Source organism: Enhydra lutris, unplaced genomic scaffold (assembly GCF_002288905.1).
Source record: "Enhydra lutris kenyoni isolate GAN:26980312 unplaced genomic scaffold, ASM228890v2 scaffoldscaffold35, whole genome shotgun sequence".
NCBI lineage: Eukaryota > Metazoa > Chordata > Mammalia > Carnivora > Mustelidae > Enhydra > Enhydra lutris.
In genome coordinates, this window is record NW_019154119.1 from 3,227,746 (window position 1) to 3,248,012 (window position 20,267).

At 42.4% G+C, this 20,267-nt stretch overlaps 1 protein-coding gene across 7 annotated transcripts in view; it reads left to right on the top strand.

Annotated features, from left to right (window-relative positions):
- LOC111154095 (dystrobrevin beta) overlaps positions 1-20,267 on the top strand; it is a 243,675-nt gene that overhangs the window by 163,131 nt on the left and 60,277 nt on the right. For 5 of the 7 annotated variants that reach the window (XM_022513473.1, XM_022513468.1, XM_022513471.1 and 2 more), the window contains 2 exons: positions 13,663-13,752; positions 17,227-17,314. In XM_022513473.1, coding sequence (XP_022369181.1) covers positions 13,663-13,752; positions 17,227-17,314 — 178 coding nt within the window. The remainder of the gene's footprint in view (positions 1-13,662; positions 13,753-17,226; positions 17,315-20,267) is intronic. The other 2 variants (XM_022513470.1, XM_022513472.1) reach the window with 1 other exon arrangement.

Genomic DNA, 20,267 nt, shown 5'->3' on the forward strand with positions numbered 1-20,267 from the left:
ATGTTACATGTTCTTAGTTAAAAAAAAAAAAAAAAAAGAAAAACCAAGGGCAAAAAAGGGACAAACCCACAAAGACAAAGGCAAAAGGAGGAAGCAAAGGGCACAAGTGCCCATGGGTCATAAAAGGAACTGAAAAGCTGCCAGGATGCCCGCCTATAGCTTCTCTATCCCTTGGCTACCCCCAGAATGCCATCTCCTTTCCCTGCTGCTGTGACTCCTTCTTCCAATACTACCGATGGCCTCAGGTTCACAGCCTTGGAGTCCGTACTCAAGAGGTTGTATTTTCCTACCTCTGATTAGAAAACTCCAAGGAAGGATCCTACTGTCCTGGACTGTATTACTGTTCCTCTGTGTGTCTGTGATGGGCCACGCCCAATAGCCCTATATCATCAAAACAGAGGGAGAAGCATTTCCTCAAAAGAAGGTTATACTGTCAAGAACAGAAGAGAGTGGCCATGGGAAAGACAGATAATAAAGTTGTTGGCAGACCACTGATCTGCTTCCCAGCACACCAATGTGTGCAGAAGTGTGTACATACACACGCCCATGCACACCTTCTCACACCGTTTCCACTAACAGGGTTTCCCTTCACATAAGGCAGTATTCTACGTATACCTGCGAATGCGTGCACAACTCTCCCAGGAGTCTGTCGCCTCCTTTGACAGCCCCAGGCCCTGGATACCTAGGCCATGTCCGCTCATCCAGGTCAGGTCTCCCTATGTCTTTTTGTGACAAGTTAACCCATCCTACCCTGAAGCAAATAATACGTTGTACAAGGTAGCGATCAGAAAGGATGATCATTGTAATTCAGATAGGACAGGGAAGGGACAGAAAGCATGGCATATTAAGCCATATTTGCCCAAGTTTCCTTTTGAAACACCGCCAAAATGACAGCCAAGAGATTATCCTGAGTAAAAGCCAATAGCAATGAGAATTTGGAAGCAGCAGAGCAGCTGGGTGAGTGGACACTGATTTTACAGACTGGAGGTGAGAGGAGGCAGTGGTTTGCAACAGTGAGGGGAGTCCAGAAGAAAGCCCGTCCCAGGAATGAGAAGGCTCGGAAAAGGAGTTGCAGAACAGAGACTGGCAGTCTGTGCAGAAGCACTTAGAGCCACAGATTGTCTACGTCCTGGGTAACGGCCCCTCCCCCAACTCTGCCAAATAGCCGAGGTTTGTGTTGGGGTTTCCCGGAACAATACAACCCGCAAAAGACCCCACTTGTCTTAATTATCTCACCCCGGGTGGGCTGAGGCAACTGCTTTCAGATAACCTGCCTCCCTCCGTTGTAGTGTCATTCTGAAGACTTCAGGAAATCACTACTCCATCCTGTTTTTCCTCTCAGGGCGCCTGGAACTCTGGCCCTAAGGGGCACAAGACCTAAGTCCCAGCGTCCTAGAGAGTACAGGTTAACCTGTTGCTTTCCTCAGCAGACTGATGGACTCCCCCCTTGGGATGGAGAGTTGCTCCCATCCACACCCCAGCTTGACTCAGCGAGTTCTCCTCAGTGTTACTCTCCACTTTGAGTATCCGTTTCTATTTTAGTCAGAACCCTTGGCTATAAGTGACAGAAGCTTGGTTTGAATTAGCTTAGGGAAAACAAGAAGGTTTTTTGGTTCGTTTTAATTTATTTTAGAGTGTGTGTGCATCCAAGTGGGGGGAGGGCCAGAGGGAAAGAGACAGAAGCAGACTCTGTGCTGAGCTCGGAGCCCAACCAGGTGCTTAATCTCAGGACCCTGAGATCATGACCTGAGCTGAAACCAAGAGTTGGATGTTTAACCCACTGAGGCACCCAGGTGCCCCTGAAGGTTTTTGTTTTTGTAGCCAAACTGTGGGAAGGGCAGAGTGTTATTGTGGCTGGTCCTCAGGGATGACGAGAGCCAGGGAAGCCCTGACTCCCTTAGGTGTCTCCCTATCTCTCTCTGCTACCCTCATGCTTCTTGTTCTTCCCTGTTGTATGTCGGCTGCTGCTTCCCGAGTGTAGCTACCTTTCACATGGCGTGTGTGACACCTGTGTGTTCATATTTCATAACCTCAGTACCCTACGGTGATTGACCCTCTCTTTGTACCAACTTGAAAAATCCCAATGGAAGTTCTTTTTGGTCCGTCATGGGTCATGTTACTCACCCTAGGTCTTCTCTTTGCTGGCCCCACCTAAGATAACATGGTTGAATGGGTAAGGGTCAGTCTCCAAAGAAGGCGGGGTCTGCTATCTGTGGAGAAGGTAGGATGCTGAAGAGACACGTAGCTGTAGCCTTCTTTATTGTGTGGTTTCTGGAAAATACTGTATATGTAGATTACATCACCCCTCCATTAGCATAGATTTGTTTCAGGAGGCCCTTTTTCCCCCTACCACCTCATTTTTATTTCTCTCAAGGGTTAAATAATGCTTTCTATTCTGTTCAGTTTATAAAGATGTATTGTGTTGGGACATAACACTGTCTTTGGGTGATAGCCTTAAGAGTTTACTTCTAAGCTCTAAGGCAAACCTTAGAGCTACTAATTCTGAGTAGTCACCAGTTGCTAGGAATCTTAAGAAAAGTCAAGATTTTATCAGTCAGAAGTTTTTAACTTTAACACACACTTCAGTAGGAGAAGCGTTTTGTGCAGGGGCAGAGGGAGAGCAAGAACCCCAAGCAGGCTCCATGCATGATGGGGGCTCGATCTCACCACCCTGAGATCATGACCTGAGCCAACACCAAGAGTCAGACCCATAACTGCCTGAGCCATGCAGGCGCCCTGGAAACACATTTTTTAAAGGCCAGAAGAGACCATAGTATAAATATTATATCTGAGCTGAAGACACACAGATGAGTTATACTATAATAGTATTAAAATGGCTTTCTGAGTGGGTGCCAAGGTAAAGGTTTTATCTTGTTATCTACAGAATACTACAGAATGAAAAAAGCCACAACGTGCTGTGTTTTACACTGAAAATAACAGACTGAAAATATTGGCGCAACTAAAAAAGGCAAACCGAAATTGGTCAAGCCCGAAACTCTCCATTTGTGAGCTCAGCTACTGATGCTCTTCCTGCCTGTGAAATGAGAAGAAGAGCTTGGTTGAGGGGCTCCTGGGTGGCTCATTTGATTTCTTGTGTGACTCTTGATCTTAGCTCAGGTCTTGATCTCAGGGTTGTGAGTTCCATCCCCAGCGTGGAGCTTACTTAAAAAATTTTTTAAAAGAAATTTTAAAAAATAAGTTTAAAAAAGCATTTGGTTGAAAAGCAAGAATTAATGAGGATTTAAGCATGAGCATGAAACAACTAGTTTGCATGAATTCTTCATGAAGATCTCTCCAAGACAACACAAGAATTACTTTTTTCTCCAATCTATTTTTGAAAGACAGAGAAGCAGAGTAATTGAAAATTAACACATAATCTTATGGGGCTGTAGGGTCCTCAGTGTTGGCAGATTTCCAAAGTCCGTCTGATGGCCCAGGCAGACAGCCAGGTTTCAGCTGCTTCTGGGTTGGGATTAAATTCCATTTCCATTCAAGCATTTAAGAAAGACCCTTCAGCAATTCTAACTCAGGTTAGGGCAAAGAAAAAGCTTGAGTATTCCAAGTCCATACTGTAAACCTTAAGTTTGAAAAATTGAAGCTTACAGGGGCGTCTGGGTGGCTCAGTGGATTAAGCCTCTGCCTTTGGCTCAGGTCATGGTTCCAGGGTCCTGGGATCAAGCCCCACATCGGGCTCTCTGCTCAGTGGGGAGCCTGCTTCCTTTTCTCTCTCTCTCTCTGTGATCTCTGTCAAGTAAATAAATTTTTAAAATCTTAAAAAAAAAAAAAGAAAAATTAAAGCTTACAGAAGCACAGTAACTAATAGTTTCCTCCTCTCATTGGACTCAGGCTAGAGGTGCTCAACATGAGCAAGAATTGCATCCATTATAGACTGTCAGCTGAACGGAGGGGAAGAAGCAACAGGTCTGGGAGGAAAACTATGAGTTCAGTGTTGCCATGTTCAGAGTGAGACGCCTGAGGGACTCTGAAAGTGAAGGCAGGCTCATGGGTTTTGGATGTGGGGGCTAAGGAAGGGGATAGATGATTCTCCTCTAGGTTTCTTTCTGGCTTAAGTTAAGGTACTTTGTGGTTGAAACACAGGAGGAAGATTTGGGCAAGACGAACCAGATTATGCTGAGTTAGAAGTGCCTAAGGGACACAGAGGAACCAGACCTTAGCATGAGTTCCTGGAATCCAGACTCTTCCAACTACCTCAGATTCACACTAGCAAAGAACAGATAGGTACTCAGATCCAACAAATGACCAGTAAGAACCCACACACACGCACACGCACACACACACACACACACACACACACAATTTTACCCGTTTTTTACATCTGCCTTGGACTGTTAAGTCTATTACCTCTTGACCATATGTCCTGTTAAGAAGCTGACACAGGGGTGGCTCAGTTAGTTAAGCATCTGCCTTTGGGTCAGGTCACGATCCCAGAGTCCTGGGATTGAGTCCCACCTTGGGCCCCCTGCTCATGGGGGAGTCTGCTTCTCCCTGTGTACCCCCACTCGTGGACGCTCTCTCTTTCATAAATAAATAAATAAATAAATAAATAAATAAAATCTTAAAAAAAGAAAAAGCTGACTCAGTGCATCACCCTGCTTCGTAGTGACATGCCAAGGGCTTGCACATTTAACCAGAAATCCCTATAGCGATGCTGAAACTCCTGTGGTGGTTCAGTTTAACCATGGTTTTTCATTCCTTGTAACATCAAACTATCAAAATATTTCCACTTACCGTAGTAAAGCAGATATTTAAAACAAATCCATGCTGTGGTTAAAAAAAAGAAATCTTTTTTCTCGTGGATCTTATTAGGAAATCTCTAGTCTACTCCCCGTCTCACCCTCAAAACATTCTTTCCTTTGTCACCGGAGGGTTTTTTCTGAATGCAGATCTAGTGATGTTACTCTCCTGGTCAAAACTTTCCAGTGGTTCTTTTGTTCCACAGCACTGTCCAATAGCATGGAAACCAGCATGGTAGCCACCAGCCATGTGAGGTTGCTGAGCACTTGAAATGTGACAGAGGTACGCCTGGGTGCCTCAGTTGTTAAGCATCTGCCCTCCGCTCAGGTCATAGTCCTGGCATCGAGTCCCACATTGGGGTCCTTACTCAGCAGGGAGCCTGCTTCTCCCTCTGCCTCTGCCTCCCTCTCTCCTGGTCTCTCATGAATAAATAAATAAAATCTTTAAAAAAAAGAAAGAAAGAAATGTGACACAGGAAGTGAATTTCTAATTTTATTTAATTTGAATTAATTTGAATTTAAACAGGTACATGCGGCTGGTGGTAGCACAGTTCTACAGGATTAGTCAGCTGTGCCTGGGTCCCGCTGACTATGGTGTCCTCGTCCCCTGGCACAGTGCCCCACACCTCGTAGGTGCTCCAGAGACTGACGCAAATGCCCAGTTTCCACCAGAAGTGCTACTAGAACTATCATATATTCAGCCATGAAAATCACTTTTGTGGGTTGAATTGACATTTGTCAGCTTGACATTTGTGGCTTATGAAGCTATTCCCAGGCGACTGTGGCCAGCCTCCCCAGCCCTGCCTTATTTCACTCTTTTTACTCGGCTTCTATCCACAGAACTCCTCAAATCATTTACAGTTTCCCAAGCAGGTTTCTGCACGAGCTGCTTCCAACCTTTCATGCCTTCCCACCCCCTTCCCCTTTATTCCCCTCACTTTGTCATCTAATTCTTCCTTCTCCTCCAGGAAGCCTTTGCTGATACCCTAAACTAGATAAAGTGTTCTTCCTCTGTAATCCGTAACATCTTTTTATATCAGCATACTGTAATTACCTGTTTGTTGGATGCCTTTCTAGATAGACCGTGAGCTCATTGAAGGTGAAGACTCACCAGACTTTATCCAAAAACTTACTTCTTTCCTCCAAATCTTGCCGCTTAATCAGTAGTTCCTCTGTGAGGAAAAGGATTTTCTTCTTCAATTACTGTGAGCACATGGCATCTTATAGCATTGCCTGCTTAGTCCATTCAGAGCAGAGAAATCAAGGACATGAGTTATCCTGACGTATCTGGTTCTACTCCAGTACTTCATCGCTCCCTCTAGCCGCCCCTGCCCCTGGTTATCTGTCCCTTTCCCACAGTGAGAAACCTGGCTTCTGTCGCCCACCAGCCTTGTGCCTATTTGTTTAGCCCTGGTAGCATGGATAGCAGTTTCAAAATTGTTGATTTATTTCTTCAATAGGTTATTGAGATAGAATTCACTCACCATATAATCCATCCACTTAAAGTGTATCACCCAGTGGTTTTCGGTGTATTCACAGAGCTGTGCGGCCATCACCACAATCAGTTTTAGAACATTTTCATCACTCCCCAGATTGATTTACTAAGATCACGCCCTGCAGTGTGGAGAATTGACTCTAGTGGGCAAGAATGGAAGGGGAGAGCAAGCAAGGGCTGTCGGTGGTCCCAGTGGCACTTGGTGAGACGTTCCAGATGAGAAAGGGGTGGGGGAGACAAAGGGGACTGTGAAAGGGGCTGGCTTGAGGGTCTGGTTTCAGAGAAGAGCCAGCAGGACCAAGTAACAGCTTGGATGTGGGGCCTCAGGAAATGAGAGAAAGCCAGAAGCCGTCCACTTTGAGCTTGCTGGTTGGGTGAGGGGTGATGCTTTTCATTTAAACTAGCTGGTTTGGGGGTGTAGCAGATGAGGAAGTTGGTGGAGAGAGTCAGGGGTTCCAGTGTAAGCATGTTAGGTTTGGGATGCCTTTTAGGCAGCCCCAGGGAGATGCTGCATAGGCCCTCAAGTACACAATCCTGGGACTCCGGAGAGGGGTCACGGCTGGAGATGCAAAGTTGTGGGGATTACAGTAATACCTTTTTGGTAAGATTATCCTAAGAATAAGCAAAAGAGCATATGTGACATTCTCTGATAAGGTCACAGGTACTTTCTTGATAATGACAACTACATTATCTTCCTTAATCCTTCCTATACTCTCTAAACTAAGCAATACGTGAAGTAGATTTCATATTATAGTTATAATTCTACAGATGAGGGGACTGAAGCAGAGAGATTAATGTCCAGGCTCATACAGCAAGCCGGTGTGTGTGGATTAAACCCAAGACTGCCTCATCCAAAGCCCGGGCTCTGGTTTCTTTGCTCTCCTGCCTCCTGCTTAGTAGTGAGTCCTGCTCCCGGGGCTGCAGATGCCTCTGCTTCTGACCTTGTTCCCGCCACAGTTTACCCTAGATCCCCTCTCTGACCACTCACATCCCTTTCCCACAGCGGTGCCCCTTCACTTCTGCCAAAGGCGCCCTGTATTGCTGCCCGTAGAGCTTCTGCTGAAGCCATGAGACTTGAAAGCCCCCGTCCTCTAGCAGAGCGGGTCTCACCCTGGAGTGTGCCTTGGAAGAACCTGGAGGCTTGTTTTCAAATGCGTGGAGTGGGGAGGGTGTCTCAGGAGGGAAAAAATGCTGCTCCAGCTCCCCCCTCCCCTGCCAACCCCCCCTCCCCCGCCAGAGATGTACTCATACCATTGTCACTCTCTTTTAACTCTGGTTTATTCTACTCAGCCTTGCCTTTACTGACCTCTGATCTAATTGGATAAAATTCTACTATTATGTCTTCTTTTTTTCTTATAATTTTGTGTATTTTTTTTACCTGTATGGGATTCTAAACTATTCCACACTACTGATTTTGCTTTAGAAAAACAGATTTCTAAAACCTATATGTAAGTTGGAGATTATATAGAGATTTACATTTTATCGAAAGGAAAGTGTTTAAATTCAAAAATTCAAAAATTCAAAAAAATTAAATCTGGGAAAAACAGGTACATCTTTGAATGTGAGTATATATATCACACATACAGCTAACATAAGACCCACACCCCAACGCAGAATTGTCAGAAAATCCATGGACCCTTAAGTTCCTGATTTACTATAGACCGCTCCTGATACTGCTTTTCATTTTGAAAACAACAACAACAACAACAAAAAAAAAACCTTTTCATTTTAGTTTAGATCCCTAGTTATTTGGCAAATGACACTAGTTCTGAATAGCAATCTTCATAGAAAATTAAAAATGGAGTTTAATGGACTGTTGGTTCCATTAATGCTTCCGATTTCGTTCTTGTCATTCCCTTCAGAAGACATCCTGGTCAGATTCCCACTTCCTGTTCACTTCCAGAACGTGTTCTGTCAAGGAGACCTGTGCCATGCCCGGTGTTCAATCCAGTGATGAACTCTCAGGACTCGCCCGAGCTGATCTGTCAGTGGCTGTTGACACAGAAAGTTGCTCCCTTCTACGTGAAACACTTTCTGTACTTGCCTCCAGGAGTCCTGCTCGTCCTCCGTGGCCCCTTCAGCTAGTTTTTCCAAACCTCCTTGAACTCTAAACGCTAGTATGCCAGAGGGACCACCTCACTTTTCTGTTTGTCCTCCCCGTGGGTGACCCCACCTAGACTCGGGGCTTTCACTACTGTCTCCATACCAGTGACTTCCAAACTTCTTTTTCCGGCCCAGACCTTTTCACTAGCTCTGACCTCACTGGTCTTTCTCCTAGTCAGTCCCTCCACTGGGATAAAAATCTCATAATTAGCATGTTCCAAACTGAGCTCCGGGTCTCCCCCTACCAGACCTGCCTCTCTCTCTCTCAGTCTTCCCCATCTCAGTTAGTGGTAATCTCGTGAGAACCCCTGATGCTTCTCCCATCTAAGGCATCAGATCATTAGATCAGCTTTCTCCAAAAACACTGTAAAAGTCTGCCCAGGATACTGCCATCTCTTAGCACCTCAACAGCAGCTACTGTCCTTCTAGCCACTCTTTCCTCTCATCTGGAATGTTGTAGGAGGCTTCTAATTAGCTGCTTCTTCCCCACTCTCTGACACTTCACGTTCCATAGTGCAGATGATCTTATTAAAGGAGAAGTTAGAGCATACCCTGCATCTGCTCAAAACCCACCAGCACCTTCTCATAGCGGCGTAAAAGTTGAAGCCCTTATGGCGGCCTTCTATAACACTGCTACTTTTCAGTCTGTTTTCTGAAGAAGCAGTTTTGTTTTGTTCTGATTTCTAGTTTGAAATAGACCAATACTTTACAGAAGTATAAACGTGAGTTACTACAGGGGCGCCTGAGTGGCTCAGCTGGTTAAGCAGCCAACTCTTGATTTCTGCTCAGGTCACGATCTCAGGGTCATGATCTCAGGGTCATGAGACCTAACCCCTCCACCCCCCACTATCCCGCATCAGCTCCACACTCAGCACCAACTCTCCTTGTCCCTCTCCCTCCGCCCCCTCCCCTGCACAACCCTTGCTTGTGCACACTCTCTAAAAGCAATCAATTGATAAAATCTTCTTTAAAAAACTGAGTTACTACAGAGAGAACGTCCTCTGGTCATGGTGAAGTAGCTGATGTCAGATCAGTTCTCCCACTATAAACTTCTAGAAAACTATTCTAACTAAGCAACTGTTTTCGGAAATTAGACATTAAGTAGGGCAGGACCATTCTCTGCGGGAAAGGAAATAAATGAGGAGAGCCCAATCATTGCCCAGGCTTTCTACTGGGAGGCATTTACTAAAGTCTAGTGCTAGAGACAAGCAGGGTAAGCCCTATTTGCTGAGAATAAGGAGAGAGAGATTGGAGTTTGGGAATGCTGGAATTTGCTAAGAGGAACACCAGAGGGAAGGAAGAATGCAGGAAAGAGCTCCATAAACCTGCACATAGGTCCCTTAACTAAGCTACATTTGCATAGAACGAGATTTCACAAGACCACCAAAGAACAACTATCTGGGAAAGAACAGGTCCCAGAGATTGGAAAGTGGAAAAGCTACGCAAGCTCAGCCTGTTGTTTGAGTTCCAACCAACCAGAGTGGTGACATCATCAAACACTAGGAGCATTCGGTAAAGACCCCAGACAGGCCACAGTTTAGGAGCAGGGTGAAAATAGCCCTAGATAAAAGTTACCCTACATCTGTACTAATGAAACTTTAACATAGGCCTCAAAAGGACAAATCCGTCCACAAGTAAATTAGCTACCAGATCCTTTAGAAGAAAACAAAATCCAGACATTCAACAACATAATCCTCAAAATTTCCATCATCCAATAAAAATTTAGAGGACACAGAAAGCAGCAGGAAATTATGTTCTGCAACCAGAATAAAATTAGTCGGGGCACCTGGGTGGCTCAGTGGGTTAAGCCTCTGCCTTTGGCTCAGGTCATTATCTCAGGGTCCTGGGATAAGGCCCACAGTAGGGCCTCTGTTCTCTGCTCAGCAGGGAGCCTGCTTCCTCCTCTCTCTCTGCCTGCCTCTCTGCCTACTTGTGATCTCTCTCTCTGTGTGTCAAATAAATAAATAAAATCTTAAAAAAAAATTAGTCAATATAAACAGATTCAGAAATAACAGTCATGATGCAATGAACAGAGATGAACTTCAAAACAGCCATAAGAGGGGGCACCTAGGTGGCTCAGTGGGTTAAGTGTCTGCCTTTGGCTCATGTCATGATCTCCAGGTCCTGGGATTGAGCCCCATGTCAGGCTCCCTGCTCAGCAGGGAGTCTGCCCCCCTCACCTGTCCTCCCTTCTCATTCTCTCTCTCTCTCTCAAATAAATAAATAAAAATCTTAAATGAAAACCCAAGCACAATAAATACCAAAAATGTAAAGGAAAATATTAGCATAATGAGGAAAAAAATTGAAATAAAAAAGAACCACCTATAAACATAATTGGAAGTTTCTGCATACATATTCTACTTCAGTGACAAAAAGTCTTAAATTAAAAAATAGAACTTCTAGAGTTGAAGGAGATAATACCCAAAATGAAAAAGCCTATGAATGGATTTAACAGTATATCAGAAATTACAGAAGAAAAAGTCCACTGAACTTAAAGACATAGCAATACAAACTATCCAAAATACAATGCTGAAAAATGAACAGAACCTCCAAGACTTCTGGGACAGTGGCAACCAGCCTAACAGGATTAGGAGGAGAGGAGAGGAGGAAGGAAAAGAGGGAAGAGAGAAAAAGTATTTCAGGAAATATTTTTTTCCAAATTTCCAGGTAAATTTTTACAAATTTGATAAAAACTATAAACCCATAAGTACAAGAAATTCAACAAACTATATCAGGATAAACAGAGAAAACCATACCAAGGTACATCACAGTCAAATTGCTGAAAACCAGTGATGAAGAAAAAGTATTAAAAGCATCTAGAGGAAAAAAGATGTTATATACAGTGGAAGAAAGATAAGATTTTTGAAGTGATTCCTCATTAAAAACAGGGGCACCTGGGTGGCTTAGTGGGTTAAGCCACTGCCTTCGGCTCAGGTCATGATCACGGGGTCCTGGGATCGAGTCCCACATCGGGCTCTCTGCTCAGCAGGGAGCCTGCTTCCCTCTCTCTCTCTGCTTGCCTCTCTGTCTACTTGTGATCTCTCTCTGTCAAATAAATAAATAAAATCTTTAAAAAAAAAAAATGCACACAGGGTGCCTGGGTGGCTCAGTCGGTTAAGTGTCTGCCTTCACTCAGGTCATGATGCCAGGGTCCTGGGATTGAGCCCCGCATCGGCCTCCATGCTCAGTGGAGAGTCTGCTTCTTCCTCTGCATGCCATTCCCCCTGCTTGTCCTTGCGTGCTCTCTCTCTCAAATAAATAATAAAATCTTAAAAAAACAATGCAAGCTAGCAGAAAATTGAATGGCGTTTGAAAGTAGTGAGAGAACCTGTTTTTATTCCTTCTAAAATATATAGATTTCCTAGCTTTATCGACTGAAAAATTCTAGAAACAGTGATCATCCAGGAACAAGGAGCACCCTAGTACGCTAACTGTGACCTCTAAACACTCTTTCCTGGTAAAAGGAACCTGCAGTCCTTGAAGGAATAGTTGATTCCAAGAGTGGGGCAGGACATACACAAGATGAGACTGGGGCATCTTACTGTGCCAACCAAGGAAGCTGATGATATCTAATGGCTATATTAGATTAACACAGGAGCCTACTTACAGGAGCTCCCACTGGCCAAAGATAGGACAATTTGAGCATCAAAAAGATGATTGTAGCAATCAGATAAATGAAAATCTATGAGTTCTTAATGATACTAAAAAAAGAAAACTCTTTGGTACCCATTGGAGGTTGCTAGGGTACTAATTCATTGTTCTGAAATTTGTTAAATAGTAAGAAATGCCAACCATTTGTTTTACCTTTTCTGAATTATTAATATTTCAAGATAAGCAAAGAGAGAAAACTAATAAATGCAGAAAAGATGATAAAATTGGAAACCGGGTCTTCATAAACCCGCCCCCCCCCACCCAAGAAATAATGAATCTAGTCAAAATCATCAGTAAATGATAAATCCATTAGGTGAAAAGTTGATGGGGGACTTTATAATGGAGAGATGTAATCAATAACGTCTGAATCCAGTGAGCAATATTTTTATTCCATTGTGTGTCCCCTATTTGATGTATAAGTGCACCATATTACCTACAACAGATTCTAGCCCCTTCTCAAAAAATGAAATGAAAGCAAAAGCTTTAATCAGATCTCTAGCTGTAGCCACAGGGTGTAGAGAAACAACTTAAATGGCACCAAGGAAACAGTTAAATCCAGAATGTTGGGTATGCTACTAGATAACCTGCTTTCTTCACAAATAAATGACATGACAGAAACAAGGAAAAGGAAGGACTGTTACAGATTAAAGAACAGAAACATTATCAACCAAATGCAATGTGTGTGGACCTTGTTGGAATATTGATTCTAAATGTAGATGGATGTTTTTTAAGATTTGAGGAAATTTTCAGAGGGATTGAGTTAAAATTTTCTTGTTAATTTTTTTAGGTGTGATGATGGCACTGTAGTTGTGTAAATTAAGTATTCCCAAGTGAAATAATAAGTTGTCTGGGATTTGCTTCAGCCATCTCTTTCTAGACAAAAAGTTGAGTGAAGGAAGAATATATTCAATAAGTTGACAAATGTTAGTTTTTGTTGAACTTTGGTGATGGGTACATGGAAAGTAGTCATTAATTTATTCTCCATTTTGTGCATGTGTTAACATTTCTGGAGTAAAACATTTTTAGAAACTCTTGGGCTTAAAGACCTCAGTTCTGAATGTCTATAAAAGCCTCCGAATGTGTGCAGTGTTGTCTTACAATGAGGAATAATTCTGACAAGTTTGGTGTGAGTATCAGCTTTATGGGAGAAAATAGAATGATGCTAAAGGCAATGTCCTTATAGAAACAAAAGGGTTTAACTGGTATCATGAAGTAATCCTAAAAATTCTTTACTTGTAGACAAAAGCTATTAAAACATCAGGGGGCATTTGGTGATGTTAAATAGACCCACTCTGCCTGTTTTCCTGCCATTGGGCATTCCCCAAAGGAGCATCCATCCCAGAGCCCAGAACCTAGATAAGATTGGTGGGCAAGGCTTCCTGGTGACCCCTCCTTAGTTTCTCCTGTTCAGAGGCTGAAGAGTCAGTCAGCGAAGGCTGTTTCCTAAGACACCGCTTTTGTTCAAAGGATTGGTGAAATGTATTTTCTATGGTCTAACACCATATTCCATTATGCATTGTGGGTTTTTTTATTGTTTTCCTTATCATGATTTTTTTTTTCTATTTTTCTTTGAAGTTTGCCCAGTTTAATCCATGTTCATTTCTCGCTCTGTGTGTGTGTGTGTGTTGTGCTTGCTGTCTTTGCCTCCGTTGTTCCTAGGTTACAGTATAGCCAGGACATACCCAGTCACTCGGCCGATGAGCACGCGCTGATAGCCTCCTATGTGGCCCGTCTGCAGCACTGTGCACGGTCAGTGGTAGAGCAGCGGCAGCAGGCGGGCAGCCACGGGCTGGTCAGAGGGAGGGAGAGCCTTGTTACCTGGCCTTGCCAGCTGGAAAAAGCTCTGCATGGGGGGTTTTTCTTGAGACGCTACCGGCTACCTTTGGCAGAGTTGAAATAATTGCTAAAGCATTAACTTCTGAAAGAGAAGAAGCCTTGCCAAGCCCAGGCACTTACCTAAACATAGAGTCAGAAATGCTGTTTTGAAGTGGAGTTCACGTCCCTGAGCTTACACTGAAAGGCCATGTAAATCTCCAGCAGCTATGCTGTCCCCAAGATGCACATTCACAGAGCTGTTTGAGGCAACCTCTCACTGATCGTTCTTGACTAAATATCGAAACCTTTCTGTTGACATTCAGAGCGTAGGGTTGATCATCCCGCAGATATCTCACTGTGTCTAAACTTTGATACCATCGCGCTGTAAATCTCTGCATGTTACAACTTCATCTCTTCCCCCGAATCTATCACTGTTGATTACTTAAACCAGTGGTTTGCAACAGTGGTGCTGGGTCATTGCCACCTGAGGGAGACTTTTCCCAAATGATTTGTGCTTCCACATGTGATCATTAGACACGTTATAATAACTCCATATTCCCCTTGCTCTGAAAACTACTGGTAGTGACTCACTGTTAATGTGGGAATATGCCTGACTCCTCAGTGGGTCAGGATAGAAAAACGTTGGATAACCACGAACTACAGCAAAGTTAACCCTTTAAAAGAATTAATACCAAACTAAATGCTGTTATATTCAGGTAGACCCAAGGCTACCTATCCACTTTGGTAGGTAGGCTTACCTACCACCGGTCTGCAGGGAGAACAGCAGGGAAAATTAAAGTAATCTCTACACAGTCTCTACATAGCAGCAGATAGACTCTTATTCTTAGAGAAGAATCCTAATTTATTAACGAAGCACTTAAGGGAGTCTGGAGCCTTACATTTTGATCTTAGTTTTGCCCAGACCATGCCTTGGCTTCGTGAGAAGGTGAGCTGACCTTGTTTTTATTTCCTGTGATGACAAGAATAAATAATCATGTGAAAAAATACATATTTGGAAAGGACTATTTTCTGTATTATATTTCATACCATTTCCCATAGTTTAGCCAGTGTGACTAAATAGTATTGGTATTTTGGGGCATTTATTTAACTCTAAAGTCTACTTTCCTACTTCCCAAGTACATTTAACAGGCTTTTCCTCCAGGAAGGAAGGAGAGGCCTAATAACTGCATCATGTCACCCAAGAGTGTCTCTCCAGCAGTATTTCTGTGCAGTATGTCCCGGCTCCGTGGGTCTCTAGGAATAAAGTTGTCTCATCCCTGGCAGGACAGCTCACTTCTCATCAGTAAGGGCAGTTGTCCAGGTGATTAAAAGTTTCCATGGTGAAAATAGAAGCAGAATGGTGGCAGAGATTGCAACCTGATATTTCAGCTCCCAAAAATTTGTGGGAGGTTTAGCTAAGGTCCTTAAGCATCCTGGCTTAGGGTTTAGGCTTCCTGAGCAGGAACTGGTGGCCGAGAGTCCGGGCAGAACGCGAGGACTGGGTGAGTACTCCATCTCTTCTTGATCTGTAGTAAGGAACTGAGCTTCATGCTTCCTCAAAGAAGGCAGAAATTTCCTGGCTAATTCTGAAAATGAAAGCTCAAGCGGAAAAATAAGGAACCTTTCTAATTTTCCTCTTAATTCTCATCGACCTTAAAACCTCTCATCAACATAAAGTTCTAGTTTCTGGCTGGAAAGCATAGCCAATTAAAGCAACCATGTTGTCCACACTTGGGTATATAAATGACAAGTAGAATTAACCTTCCTAGGGAGTTGGAACATGGTGGAAGAAGGGGAGCCTTTTTGCACAGAGGAAAAAATGAAGTTTTAGTTATATCCCTCGCCAATACAAAGGGCAGCCGCTCTAAGTCTCACTTCTTAGGTTGCCAGTCCCTCTTTAATTTTATCCACTTGTATAAGTAAATGTTCTTTTTTTTTTTTTTAAAGATAAAGGTAGTTCTCTTATTTCCAACAAACAACTTTAAGGCACGAATATTATAGTTCAGCCTTGACCTTGGGGCCTTGACTCTAGTGTGTTAAAGCTGACTGATGGTAGCATATTCTTATTACAAGATCATCTTGTTAGAGGATGATGATACAGACTCACGTTTGCATACCTCAAATTATAAAGTATTCAGAAGTGGCACAGGCAAAAGAAAGCACATTTTAAAAAATCCATCCTAGAGGAAAGACCAAATAAATCTTAAAGAAGTAGCCACAACGATAGAAACAGAGAAAGGTGAAAAAAAAATCTAGGAAGAATCCAGTTGATTCTATACATGAAAAGGTCAGACACAGCTCTATCAGTTTAACTTCCTCCTTCCTGGATTCCCTCCCCCAAGTAATTATTACAAGATTTGATGGGTATTGGACTCATGTCCTTAAATTTTTTTGTATTACTCATCATGTTGCTAAATTCCATGCAGAAGTTTTTGGAAGGCCAAGAAACGAGGGCCACAGTAGAAGCAGGCCACGACACCCATCTGTGATCAGTCATCATCACCTCTGTTACCTTAAAACACCTGCCAGACTTCAACAAACAATTCTGTAGCCACAGTCCCTATTGATCGGGGAGTGCCCTGCGATGGGTGAATGAGAGTTGGTGTAACATGCTAAACCAAAGGAGTCAGTTATTTCATGATCCAATCGAAAGGTCCTTGTACCACGTATGCACAGAGCTGGCCCGCTACTCCAGAACGCTTCATCTGCTGGCCTGCTACTCAAGAACGCTTCATCCAGGCACAGCAGCATCTGAGAGCCCACCTACGTAGGTCTTAAAGACCTTAAAGTTAGGGTGCTGGTACTCTTAGGAAAGAGTAATAGACTGAATTAATTCACTCGAAAATGGGGCTATAATTGTGGAACAAACATGGTAAAAGACAGAAAAGAAGCATGAAAGCGAATGTTTGATACCATGGATTCATCTCCAACTTTACTGTAGGTTGGACCTGCCCTTGCTTGAGCTCCTCAGTTTTGTTTGCCCAGTGTTAAGCATACTTTCCTTCAGCCCTCCGTTTTTTGTGATGCTTTAGTTTTCTCTTGGTCTTTTTAAATTCAAGACCTATGTCTAAAAGTTATGCATTTTCCCAAAACATTTGATTAGAAATCCTCCCTCCCCTCAGACTTTGCAGATGCTCTGTCTTTTCCCAGACCTTGCATTCAAAAAGAAGTGCCCCCTTCTGATGGTGTAGGAGCAGGGGGGATGCTGCTGAAGAGAAAGGGCACGTGTGGTCTCATCATTTCTCTAAACCACCTTTCTCAGAAGACCATTAGTATCTATGACCCAGGCCTCTGTTTCTTTTGCGACCATACTTTTTTACAAACTTTCTCCCATCAGTTCTTTCTAAGAGAAAAGCAAGGATAGGGAATGTTTAATAGACACCTGTTGAATTTTTTTCTCTTTGGCAGTGTCCTGGACAGTCCCAGCCGACTGGATGAGGAACACCGACTTATAGCTCGCTATGCTGCCCGGCTGGCTGCAGAAGCAGGAAACGTGGTGAGTAAATGGGACGTCCTAGTAGAGTAGCAGAAATTAGCATTATTTTAATATATAAATGGTAGGGTGATGGTATACATGAAACTACAGAAACAGAAGGAGAGGAGTGGGCTTAGGGAAGGGAATATAGAGGCATTTATTTTATCTACAGTATACTTTTTAAAAAATAAATCAAGAAAGTCAAAGAGCTAGAATTTGGTTCTTTAAAAAACAATAAAATTAATTACCCCCTAGAAATCCTGATCAAGACAAAAGGAAAGAAAACACAAATTATTAATATCACAAATGAAGGGCGCCTGTGTGGCTCAGTCGTTAAGCATCTGCCTTTGGCTCAGGTCATGATTCCAGGGTCCTGGGATCGAGCCCCGCATCAGGCTCCCTGCTCAGCAGGAAACCTGCTTCTCTTCCACTCCCCCTGCTTGTGTTCCCTCTCTCACTGTCTCTTTCTCTGTCAAATAAATAAATAAAATCTTCTTAAAAAAAAAAAAAAACACAAATGAAAGAAAGGGCATTGCTATAGGCCCTGCAATATTATAAGGATAATAAGGGAATATCATGAGCAACTTTTTGCTAATAAATTTGGCAACCTAGATGAAATAGGCAAATTCCTTGGAAGATACAAATTAGGGCTGCCTGGCTTGGCTCAGTCAGTAGAGCGTGTAACTCTTGATCTTGAAGTTGTGGGTTCAAGCCCTATGTGGGGTGTAGAAATTACTTAAAAATAAAATCTTTAAAAAAAAAAAAAAGAAAAGACAAATTAGCCAAACTGACCTAAGAATAAATAGAAAATCTAAATAGTCCTAAGTCTGTTAAGGATATTAAATTTGTAATTAAATTCCACAAAGAAAACTGTAAGCTCAGAGGAGAGTACTATCATATACCTAAGGAAGAAATAATAACAACCTGACAAATTCTTAATAAAGGAGGAAGGAACACTTTCCAAGTCATTTTATCAGGCTACTGTAACCTGATAGAGAAACAAAAAAGGCCATTACAAGAAAACAAAATCAATAACCAAATTCTCTCATAAGCATGGATGAAAACATCTTTAACAAAATATTATTACCAAATTGAAGCCAGCAGTATGTAAAAAGGAGAGTACTCCACAATCAATTGAGGTTTATCTTAGGAGTGCAGATTCATTTAATATATAAATCAACCAACATATTTCACCATATTAGCAGTTTAAAAAAGAAAATTAGGGGTGCCTGGGTGGCTCGGTGGGTTAAAGCCTCTGCCTTCAGCTCAGGTCATGATCCCAGGGTCCTGGGATCAAGCCCTACATCGGGCTCTCTGCTCAGCAGGGAGCCTGCTTCCCCCTCTCTCTCTGCCTGCCTCTCTGCCTACTTGTGATCTCTGTCTGTCAAATAAATAAATAAAATCTTAAAAAAAAATAAAAAAGAAAATTATAAGATCATTTCAACAGCTGCAGACAAAGTATTCGACAATACTGTGCCCATTTTTTATAACATTTTTCAATATACTAGGAGTTGAAGAAGCTTCTTCAATCTGATAAAGAACACCTACAAAAACCCTGTAACTAATATTATACTGAAAGTTTAAATTTTAGAGTATTTCTCCTACCTAATATTGAGAACAACCAAAGGTGTCCACTTTTCACTACCCCAATTCAAAATTGTACTGGAGGTCTTAGCCAGTATAACATAACAAGAAGAAAAGGGCATAAATGTTGGAAAGGAAGAAGTAAAGCTGTTGTTATTTGCAGACGACATGATTATGTAAAGACAGTCCTAAGGAATCTACAAAAAATACTCCTAGAACAGATACATGACTTTATAGCAGTGTTGCAGAATAGAAAGTCAATGTAAAAAAATTGATTATAGGGACGCCTGGGTGGCTCAGTTGGTTGGACGACTGCTTTCGGCTCAGGTCATGATCCCGGAGTCCCGGGATCGAGTCCCGCATCGGGCTCCCAGCTCCACGGGGAGTCTGCTTCTCCCTCTGACCTTCTCCTCGCTCATGCTCTCTCTCACTGCCTCTCTCTCAAATAAATAAATTTAAAAAAATTGATTATATTTCCATCTACTAGCAGTGAGTAATTAGAAAACTAAACTTAGGAAAAAAACACCATTTACTATAAGATTAAAAAACATCCAATACTTATGGATAAATTGAATGAAAGATGTTAAGACTAAAAACTATAAAATATTGTTGAGAGGAATTAAAGAAAACCTAAGTAAGTGGAGAGGTGTGCCATGGAATATTCAGATTCAGTATAATTAGGAGGGCACATTTTTCCAAATTAATCTATAGATTCAGTACCAGTCAAAATCCCAATAGACTTTGAAGAAATTGGCCAACTGATTTTAAAATACATTTGGAGGGGCACCTGGATGGCTCAGTGGGTTAAAGCCTCTGCCTTTGGCTCAGGTCATGATCCCAGGGTCCTGGGATCAGGCCCCACATCGGGCTCTCTGCTCAGTGGGGAGCCTGCTTTTCCCTCTCTCTCTGCCTACCTCTCTGCCTACTTGTGATCTCTGTCTGTCAAATAAATGGGTAAAGCCTTAAAATAAATATATATATATATATATATTTGGAAACCAGAGGACTTAGAAAAACCAAGAGTCTTTAAAAAGAACAAAGTTGAAGGACTTAACCCTACTTGACATCAAGACTTACAGAAAGCCACAGTAATCAAGAAAGTGTGATATTGGCAAAAGGATAGACAAATAGGTGATCCATATAGTAAACTCATATGTATAAGGTCAAATGACTTCTTTTTGACAAGACACAAAAGAAATTGAATTGGGAAGAGAAAATCTTTTTAACAAGTGCTTTTGGAACAACTGTATATTTATATGAAATAACCTCAACCCCTTCCTCATACTTTACATAGAAACCAGTTTGAAATGTATCATAAATCTAAACATAAAAGCTGAAACCGTAAAGCTACTAAAAGAAGGCTTAGAAAAATATCTTCATATCCTTGGAG